Here is a 10,793-nt window from a genome sequence, read left to right as displayed (position 1 = left end):
CCTAACATTGACCATGAATTCTAAAACACTTTTGTTGTATCTTAATATGAGTCACCTTTGTACTTGTTCAAAGTTCTTAGCTATTCCTCCAAGACTTAACTATCTTTCAATAAAGATTTTAGAAGTGTTCCCTTCTCATGTTTCATCAGTTAATTTATTTTTTACATTAAAAATGATAAAGTTGTTGGCTTAGTTATAGAATTGTCTACATGGATCTAACATTTATTTATCATCTATAAATGTTAAACCATTTCATAAACTAAACAAAATTGTCTATATATACAAAGTACTAGAAAACTAAAGTAAAACAAAATGAAAACTCATACAAAATAGAAAATTATTACTTTTAGCAAATACTAAGAAGAAAAAAAAGATTAGAGGTAAGGAAAAGCAACAAATGCTAACTCTTATTTATTTTAGCAAAGGAAATGTTGGAACTGCAAAAGAAGTCCTCTTCACAAACCTCCCTTTCATTCTTGGTCTCTTCTCTGCATTCAACTTCCTAACCTCGTACCTTATTTTCTTCGAAAACAACCTTGTTCTTCTCTTCTCTCTGTACCTTGAAACCCTTGCCTCTCTACCTCCATCTACCATCACTTGATTACAACCATATCCACCAAATTCACCATAAGGATATTGAATCTCCGTTCCACAAATCCCCTAAAAATAATTAATTACACGTCACAGTTAAACATATGTTTATATCCAACATAAAAATGTTACGTGTGGATGATCTTATCTCACTATGAGAATATCATCGACATAACATTCTAACATTTTAGATTGATTTTCAACACGAGAGTATCCATTACTGTTCCTATTCCTATGAATATGTTTGTAAGAAAATAAGCCATGAAGAAAAATTAAGAGTTAGAATATTTACCATGAAATCAGACAAGGTCTCATCAATGTCCAAATTTGGCTTGTCACCATTAGTCCATGGACATTTTTGGCCATCCCATGCAATGATTACTGCATCATAATCTAACTGTAAAGATATTTTCCTTTTCCCCTTATTGCAATCTTTATTTTCATCTTGTTCTATATCCAAACCACCCTTTTCCTTAACCTCTTCACATGTTTCATAATCAAAATTCAACTCAAACGAAGATTCTTTTCCCATATCCTTTGTATTATCATCTCCCTCAACAACTTCATGAATCTCTCCACCTTCTTCCTTCACTTTCCCACTACACTCCCATTCCTCATCCTCATATTTCGCATCAATCAACCCCAGCTCTTCCATTCCCATACACTCGTTTTCCAACCCCCGACCCAATAAACTCTCGACATCCGCTGCAAATTCAGCTAATTCAATATCAGATGGAAGAAGCCCGTGAAAGCCTTCCATCTCATAATTACTATCACCACCACCCAAACGAGTTCTGCTTTCGCTTCTATCAGAAGCGAAAGCAGAAACACCACTTATCACAGCTAGTCCTCCTTCGGTTGAACCAACCGAAGGAGAACTAGTACATAATTCAGCAACAAAAGGATCGAAAATCGGCACCCTGTAAAGCAACTGCTCCTCGTTTTCTTCATTCGAACCCGATTGAACTTCATCCAATCCCAATTCCGGCACAAGATGAAACGGATTATTAACATCAACATTAACATTAACATTAACATTAACATTAAGATCAACATTAATATTATTCTTCTGTTTCCCCTGTCTCGGTGTTCTAGCTTTCTTGGTAAAGCCAGAAAATGGACCAGAATTGATGGATCCATTATTATTATTATCATTATTATCACCAACTGGTTTATATGAAGCCGTTTTCAAACGAACTCTTTCATGTCTTCTAGCCAAGGAATTAGCAGAATGAACCGAAGAATCACAGCCTTGACAGAGAAAAGCATCATCCGCAGCACAATACCAACGTGCTCTCTTTGTTATGCAACTATCACAAGCTCTAGCGGTTTTTCCTCCAACCGCTTTTGCTAAGTTTTCACTTGAACAAGTCATCACAATACTCAACAATGAAAAAAAAATGAAGAGAAAAAAAAGGAAAAGAGAGTGGTAGTGACCCACAAGAAGCGCTTTTGCAGTGTGTATTTAAAAAAAGCGATCGATAGTTTGGAATTGAACTTTTTTGAGAGCTAAAAGGATTAGTGGGGTCCACAACGTAATTGAATTTATCTTATCTAAATTTTGATTGGTTGAATTTGTAAAGTTGATCCTAATCTCTTGATTCCCATTGGTTGCGTTTCTAATCATAAGGATTTCTAGTGGTGGCCCACAAGGTTGTGGATGGATCAGATTTTGAATGAGACATTTTTGTTGTGGTGTTTCTTTTCAGCGTCTTACGTGGGTGATGAGTTAGTAGTGAGTTTTGTTCTGTGGTTTCTAATGTTAATTTTTTTTCTCTCTTAATTTCTTTTCCACTTACTTTTGTTTTTGGCATTTTATGATTATTTCTACTTCATCTTTTTGTGATAGTGTAACCAATGATATAATGCCAGCTAAATTTGGTATTAGTTTGATTCGTCTCTTGTTAAGGTGATTTTTGTATGGGAAGATAAATATATGGTTTTGTCTAAATTTTGATTTATCTTGAAGTATCCATTTGAAGTGATTAGATGGGTGTGGATTGGGCAATTTCCACTAGGCAGTAGAGGACGTTTGCCAAGTTGGAGATATGTCACACATAAATGACTTGTACATTTATGAGTAAATTTGTAAGTTACCTATTAAGATAAAATGGGACCTATACATGTTCCATAGAGTGGTATATTGTGTCGTATATGATGGTAGTTGTAAGAAAATTTGATACCATAAAAATGACTTTTTATTTTCTCTAATTTTTATATAACAATTTTTCTTGATTTATTAAATAAATAATATATTTAGTTTAGATATATTACTTATTTAATAAATTTTAAAAATAAAATTTTGTTTTATAATAAGAATAAAAGAGAGAGAGTCATTTAAGAGATTTATATACCAATTTAAACTAGTTTTACAGATAATTTAGAATTTGTGTTTGGTTTATTTTATATATTAAAATAAAAAATATTGCTATTTAATATTAAAAAAATTAAGTTTTTGATTTATAAATATCAACAACTCGTTTACAATTAATATAAACTTGTTTATAATAAATATAAATAAATGGCTCAAGATGGGTGGTGCTAATACGGACTTTTCTCATACATAGTCTCTTAGGGAGGTGGTGAGTTCTCTTGATTTGAAAGTTATGGAGGGTGATATCTCTATGGAGGAGTTGGAGTCGAGGAGTAAGGCTTCCTTGGATCTTTGGTCTCTCCTTCTTATCAGAGACTCACAGATGTTTCAAAGATCTAGAGTCAAATGGCTTAAGGAGGGTGATGCTAATTCCGACTTTTTCCATGTATGTGTTAAGAGTAGGAGCAGAAGAAATGTCATCCTAGATCTTAAGGTTGAGGATGTTTGGGTTGAAAGGGTCTCTTAGATCCACCAGGTTGCGGTTAACCATTTCTCTAGTAACTTTAGAGAACCCTTTAAGGATCTTCTCAGGTTAGATGAGGGCCTCTTTCCGCTCTCTCTCAGAAGAGGATAACTCTAGTCTTAGTGTGCCTTTCCTTTTAACTTAGATTGATTGAGCATTTGCTTCTTGTGATGGTAATAAGAGTTCTGGTCCTAATGGTTTTAATATTTCCTTCTTTAAGAGGTTCCAGACCCTCTTGAGAGATGATATTTCATCAGTTTCCTACTTTCCCCCGTAGCTTCTCATCTTTCTTTTTTACCTTGATTCCAAAAGTTGATTCCCCTTCTCAGTTAGGGGATTTTAGACATATTTCTCTTGTCGGGTCTCTGTACAAGATCCTTTTTAAGGTCTTAGACTCTAGGCTCTCTGGTATTAAGGATAAGCTCATATCCTCTAACTAGTCTGCCTTCCTTAAAGGTAGATTCTTAGTGGATGGGGTGGTTGTTGTGAATGAGCTTGTGGACCTAGTTAAGAGGAGTAAAAAGTCTTGTCTCATCTTTAAAGTTGATTTTGAGAAAGTTTATGACTCTGTTAGTTGGTCTTTCTTGATTATATGCTCTTGATATTTGGATTTAATGATAAATGGAGGAACTGGATTAAAGCTTGTGTGTTTTATGGTAATCTTATGGTATTGGTTAATGGTTGCCCGACCCAAGAGATTAGTATTCGAAGGAGGTTGAAGCATGGATACCCTTTAGCCCCCTTCCTTTTCCTTCTAGTGGCCGAAGGTTTAAGTGGTTTGATCTCTAGGGTTGTTGAGATTCATCTTTTATCAAGAGTTAGAGTGGGTTCCTCAGACTTAGTGGTCTCCCATCTTCAGTATGCAGGCGACACGATTATTCTGGAAGATTCTACTGTAGATAACTTTTGGACCATTAAGGTTATTCTCTGTGGGTTTGAGCTTACCTCAGGCCTACGTGTGAATTTTTCCAAAGGCTCTCTCATTGGGGTAAATCCTGACCATGCTTTCTTAGACCTTGCTTGTGAGTTTCTCCACTGTAAGAATGAGTCTCTTCCTTTTAAGTACCTTGGGCTCCCGATCGGAGTTAATCCTCATCTTGCACCTACGAGGGAACCTCTGGTTAATATCCTATCTAGTAGGCTCCTTTTGTGGAAGCATATGTATATTTCCCTGGGCGAGAGAGTGATCCTTCTTAAATTTATCCTTAATGATATACCTATCTTTTTCCTATCTTTTATAAAGATGCCTATTAAGGTTTAGAAGAAGATAGTGAAGATCCAAAGAAGGTATCTTCGGGGAGGAGTAAAAAAGGAGTCTAAAATTTCATGTGCCAAGTGGGTGGATATTTGTAAGCCTAAGGAAGCTTGGGGGATTTGGGGTTCGTGACCTTCGCCTGGTCAATTTGGCACTTTTGGGTAAGTGGAAGTGGCGCATTCTTTCGGGGGCTTATGGTATTTGGCGTGATATACTTACGACCAAATAGGGAAACCTCTATTTATTCCATCTTAGGTGGGAGAGTTGGTAGTCATAGACCGGCTTCATCTTGGTGGAGAGGGGTTTCCTTCTTGGTTGTAAAGCTGATGACACTACTGACTGGTTTAGGGATGGTCTCTTCTTGAAATTTGGCTCTGGTCTCCTTACCTCTTTTTTGGAGGATATTTGGATGGGAATACTCCTCTTCGTCTTAGATTCCCTAGACTTTTTTCTATTTTGGACTAGACCTCTAGCCTTGTTGGGGGCGTTTGTAGAGGGGAGGGAGAGAACTAGATGTGGAACCTCGGGTGGCGTAGACCTTTTCTCAATTCGGTTTTTAAAGGTTTTACACCTTTGCCCGAGACTAATGTTTGGAGGTGGCGTGAGGCAAGCGATGATGTTTATTATGTATCTTCTGCCTACTCGTGTATTTTATCTTGTCAGGTCAGCTCAGGTCGGCAAGTCTCTCCCGTTGAGTTAGTCCTTCCGTCTATTTGGTGTAGTTGGGCCCGCTCTAAAGTTTTAGTTTTCTCCTGGCATCTTATTCAGGATCGTATCCCAACCAGAGAAAACTTACTTAAGAAGGGAGTTCTGTTGACCTCTAGGCCTATTTCCTACCCCTTTTGCTCCTTAATTGTTGAGTCGTCCTCCCACCTTTTTGTGACTTGTGAGGTTGCATCCATTGTCTGGTATATGATTTTTAGATGGTTGGGATAGTGTGTTATTTTTCCTAGAGATATTTTGATCCTTTTCCAGATGGTTACTCCTCTGAGTGGAGGATTTAGGACTATAAGGGGTTTGATGATGATTTGGCATGTTATGGTTTGGTCGATTTGGAAATCCAATAATGATTTATTTTTTTCAGGTTATTCGGTGACACCCAAAAATGTGGAAGACATGATCATTGTTATGGCTTGGAAATGGTACCTTGGTAGGTCTGTGGTAAACTCTTGTGACTTCTCAGCCTGGCTTGAGAAATATATCTTGCTTCTGAGCTAATAACGGGTGAGTGGCTTTGGCCTCCCTTGGTTGTGTTCTTGTTGGTTTTTTATGGGCTTGTTGCTTTTAGAGGCGTCCTTGTACTTCAGAGATCTAGTTTTGTTTAGATTTAGGTTTTTGTGTTTCTTTTCTCTTTTTCCCTTGTCATCTGTGATCCCATTTCCTAGTGGTTAGGACTGTTATGGTTGGTTGCTTTGATTTTTCTGTTGTTCTTTTCCCGAGTTTGGCACACCTTGTGTCGTTTCTCGGGTGTTCCTATTAGAATAAGATTTGGTTATGCATCTATACCTTGAGTTTTGATGATGATAATAATGTTGTATTTGTGTGACAACAATTTTGGTACCCTAATGGTTTTTTATTATGTAGCTTTAATAGTCAGTTCTGATTCTGAGTATATGACGTGCAACGTCATCAGTTTCTGAATAATGTGTTCCAATTCCGCTTCTGCGCTAGTCATAAGAAGTCATGAAATATGTTCAATGTTGTTGCTGCAATGATCTTTCTGCTTCTATGATGTTCCACTCCTGAGAAGCTTATGAGGAGACACTATGTTTTTGCTGCAACATTCTCTCAGTTCGTGCTTCTGGACGTGACTCTGATCACCGAACTTCTGAAGAACGGTAAGATTCTGAAGTTGTGTTACTTAGCTGAAGGTTCTGAAGATCTCAAGTCAAACGATTGAGGTTATCAAGGTTCTAACTGTAGATTCTGAAGACTCTGAATATTCTGAAGATACTAAAGATCTCAAGTCATATTACTGACACTGTCAAAGTTCTGACCAAAGATTCTGAAGTTTCTGAATCCATCTTTATGTTTCTTCATTTCATGTTTCATCAACTTTCATCATAAGCCAATGAACTTGAAGATAAGATCATATGGGTACGTGATCAAATAGTACATAGTACAAATCGAATATCCTTTTCACTACCTGATTTCGTGGGTAAATGATAGTATTATACATCACACATGTCACTGATTTTATGGGCGAAGGACAGTACGCAATATCACTCTTTTTACCATCCAACAATGGACATCCGCTCTATGAGCTTTCCCCATTTTACCTTCCAACAATCTTCTTCTTATGATATATAAGTGAGACTTGGAGACTTGAAGAAATTTGTTGGTGCTACTGATCGCGACTTTATGAGTCGAAATTGGGGTACAAACTGCAAGTGCACAATTCTATCGCGTAGTTTTAAAAGATATCGATCCCACAGGGACTTATGAATCGATCTACCGTTTTCTAAGGTTACTTCGTAAAGCTAAGGCTGGTAATACTTTGATTGTTTGGGGAAAAGTTAAAACTAAAAATAGGATCTAAATTAAATATCAATTAAACGGATATCGGTATGTAGTTCGTCGTAATTAGGGAATCAATTCTTCGTTGGTTTCTTGGTTTTAAAATAAATCTTTTCAGTTGACACTATTGATTAAAAGTCTTATCTCAAACTCTCGCTCTGTTGAATAAACTATGATTTTATATTAACGTAGCTGTCACTTATTAGTTAAGTCAAAAACCACTTTTTGAAAACAATAGAATCCGTAGAAACTCTTTTTAAGAAAACACTAATCGTTTAAACACCCTTGTCTCAAACTCTCGCTCTGTTGACTTAGGTTATACAATTAAATTCAAATGCTTAACTCTCGTCCTCACATTCAACCTTTAAAAATACTTTTTGAAAAAGATTAGAATTTAATTAACTCTAAAAATTGCTTTCGCCCTGATCTAGAATTAATGTCCAATTTACACTGTCCAGTTAAAAACTCAAACTCTCGTTCTATTGATTTTAACTTCTTTATGTCTTTTACTTTCGTACAAAAACCTTGTTATTAAACCTGTAAGTTGAAACCGTAAAAAGAGTGATTTTATTTTAAACTTAATTAAACCAACTTAGTTGTGATTCCTTCATTCCGATTACTCTACATACCGATACCTAAATAAATTAGCCAGACATGCTAAACAGATCTAAATAATTATCATGCATAAACAAATTCATCTTAGGCAAATAATATAAATAAACAGTAAAGCAGAGCATATATAAATTAAAACAATAATTAAAGAACCTGAGTAATTAAATAGCAATCTTGAACATCCACCACAGACCGGTTGAATTTGTCCTTGAATTCTTCAATCAGACAGAAAAATAAAAGTGAAGGAATAAAAATCTAGGGTCTAACGTAAGGTTAGATCTAGTGAAAGGTACACAATAGTTTGCGGTGTAGAAACTATTGTGCGAAAAATTAATTAACTGCTGGAAAAGAAAATAGAAATTGCAAAGGGGAAAAAAAATAAAGACGGTAAAAATATTGCTGTAAAATATGCTTGCACTGCTGGAAGAGAAAAAGCATGGAAAAGAGAAACGGCCGAAGAAATGAGGACCCGAGGGTTTTTCCAAAAGCTACTATTTATATTAGTACTTTTGTAACTGCTTCCAAGGGTTTTCCGTGTACATAGTTTTCACGTTGCAAACGGTCAAGCGTAACAATAGGCCTCAACGTCTTTGTTGCGCCTCTGAAGCCAAAAATATAGGAGAATGGTGTGACGTCCGTCACACCATGTGTTATGCTCGTAACACAAGTGGGCAGAGCGTGACGCTCGTCACAGGCTGTGTGACGCTCGTCACAGGCGCATCGCCTGTGCTTTTTGGGCTGGGCTTTGGCTTTTGCTATTTGCTTCTTTTCATTCCTTTTTCACCTCCTTTTCTTCCTTTTTCACTTCTTTATCAAATAAGCTACCTGAGACAAATAGAAAGAAAATACCAAGTAATATCGAATAAAATGAAATAAATCGAAACAAATAATAATACAATTTAATTAAATCAAGTCCAAAAAGTGTGATATTATTTCGTGTCATCAAACTCCCCCATACTTAGATCTTTGCTTGTCCTCAAGCAAAATACAGTATAGAAATCGCTTAAAAATTTAGCCAGGTGAAATTTCAAAACACACATCAATTAGTACTAGGTTGCAAGTAGATTTTGTTTAGAAGCAACTTGAGTCTATTCTCGACATCAAGAACAACCGTTACCGCATCTGATAATATTTCCTCATGCAAACCAGTTCGAGTCATGCTATTATAGCTAGCCTGGTTCTTTTACTCTTATTTCACCCGTTTTCATTCTAGCGAAATCACATTAACCCTTTTATCGTTTCGCGCACATAGTGGAGTGACCGGTTAGTGATTCTGATCCCCTTTTTAGCTTGAAGCTCTGGTACATGAGTCGGATAACTTCGTTACTTAGTCCATTGCAAATTGAGGGGGATCGGACCGTAGTCCGCCCTACCAAGTTCAGTACCAGATACTTGCTGAACCAACTCATAATGGATCTTTCGTATTATGTTTTTGTATGATCTGCAACTTTTGGATTAAATGATCTGGTAAGGATCACCTAACTTAGTTAGTGCATTTCCTGATGTATATATTTTTTATTTTGGGAATCATTCACTTATATTCATCGGCCCTCCACGTAGTTTGCTATTAAGATGGTGCTGACTTCTTGTATAAACTACTCGGGGTTACTATAAGGTTAAAAATCCAGGGACTTGTATAACGGCTGCCTTTCTGATCTAACATGTTGAGGTTTGTTTAGAGTGTTGGGGCGGTAATAGTTTTTGTCTTAATTTGTCTCAAGTTCGATAAAATGAGCAACCTCTATACTTACTGAGTGTGTTGAATTTTTGTTATGGCTCATGAAAATTTTGAGGGAATAGATAATAGAAATTTTTTCACATTAGGGACTTAACTTAAAATAAATCTACATTATAATAAAATATTTTTTTTATATAATTTCAAGGGAAATAACAATGAAAAGAAAAGTACATACTTGAAAAAGGGAGGATAGAAAGAGCACGGTTTTCCCCCCCATACTTAAATGAAACATTGTCCCCAATGTTTCAAGGAAATCAAAAGAAATACAAAAAGAAAAAGAAATGAAATCAATGCTGCCTTCCACCTCTTGTTCTTGGACCGGGTGATCGCTGACGGACTTCCAAATCATCAAACCTGCTGAGCAACTCAGTGAACCGCTGATCGGTTATAGCATTCCTCGCTTCCTGATGTTGTTGCATTTGGCGCATCATTTGCATCATTTTGAGATTCTGCGCTTGCATACCATCAATAGCATCCATGATGTCGTCGTTGGTTGCAGGCCTTCTTCGTCGACGACGTCGTGAGGATGGACCAGCTGCACTATCGGAAGGGTTGAGCGGGACTGACTATTGTGCAGGAATCTGATCATCGTGCTCCATTTCTTCAAACTCGTCTGTGGGCGGGTTTGCTTGTGCAGGCTCGGTAGCTTCGGGAGCATTCAAATCATAGATGTGGCGGTTGGGATTGGTGACATCTGTTAAGGCAATGTTGGGTAGAACAACGCTTGGGACCTCCTGGTTGTTCACCATAAGATAATACCCTCCGCCTATCCTGTTCTTGATTAGGCGGCTGGACCGACAGTAGCTTATGTCCATAAATAGGGGAGGTAGAGATTCTAAAGTTTGGAGTCGGTCCCCTAGGTTTAAGCCAAGTGCTATGGTGGTGATTAATCCACCAATTACAAAAGGTTGACGGCCTCTAGCACATAAGGTGCGGATATGATGAAATAGGAAGGAGGCGGCATTTACCTTAGTATCCGGTTCGAAGACGCATTCGAGGAAGAATAACTCCTTTGCGTTGACCTTGCTGTTGTTCGGTCTTCCAAAAACTGTGTTTTGCAAGATGCGGATGAAGTATCGGATGGTTGGGTTATGTATATGGGAAGCAAGGAGCACATCCCAGTTGTTGGTATCTACGTCGGATATTTTCTTAAAAAGGTCGAAGGCGTGTATGTTCCACTGGCAATTCGGAGGTATCCTAGGGTGGACTTGACCTTCTACATGGAATTGTAGCATGGTGCTCA

General features: G+C 37.2%; 1 protein-coding gene across 1 annotated transcript; it reads right to left on the bottom strand.

The window, feature by feature from the left end:
- Positions 1 to 201: 201 nt before the first annotated feature.
- On the bottom strand, positions 202 to 2,068 carry LOC127098417 (zinc finger protein CONSTANS-LIKE 16). Its single transcript, XM_051037010.1, has 2 exons — positions 884 to 2,068; positions 202 to 660 (listed from the first exon to the last, which is right to left on the bottom strand). The coding sequence occupies exons 1-2, from the start codon at positions 1,964 to 1,966 to the stop codon at positions 412 to 414; spliced, it is 1,332 nt and encodes a 443-aa protein (XP_050892967.1). The 5' UTR covers positions 1,967 to 2,068; the 3' UTR covers positions 202 to 411.
- Between the last annotated feature and the right edge of the window lie 8,725 nt (positions 2,069 to 10,793).

The sequence above is a fragment of the Lathyrus oleraceus genome, chromosome 6, assembly GCF_024323335.1.
Source record: "Lathyrus oleraceus cultivar Zhongwan6 chromosome 6, CAAS_Psat_ZW6_1.0, whole genome shotgun sequence".
Lineage (NCBI taxonomy): Eukaryota > Viridiplantae > Streptophyta > Magnoliopsida > Fabales > Fabaceae > Lathyrus > Lathyrus oleraceus.
Note: the sequence above shows the minus strand (reverse complement) of the source record. Positions and strands in the feature narration are given on the sequence as shown.

Coding starts and splice junctions, on each gene's coding strand:
- LOC127098417 (XM_051037010.1), bottom strand. CDS start 1,966: ATGACTTGTTCAAGTGAAAACTTAGCAAAAGCGGTTGGAGGAAAAACC. Junction 661..883: donor AGACCTTGTCTGATTTCATG/GTAAATATTCTA, acceptor AATTATTTTTAG/GGGATTTGTGGAACGGAGAT.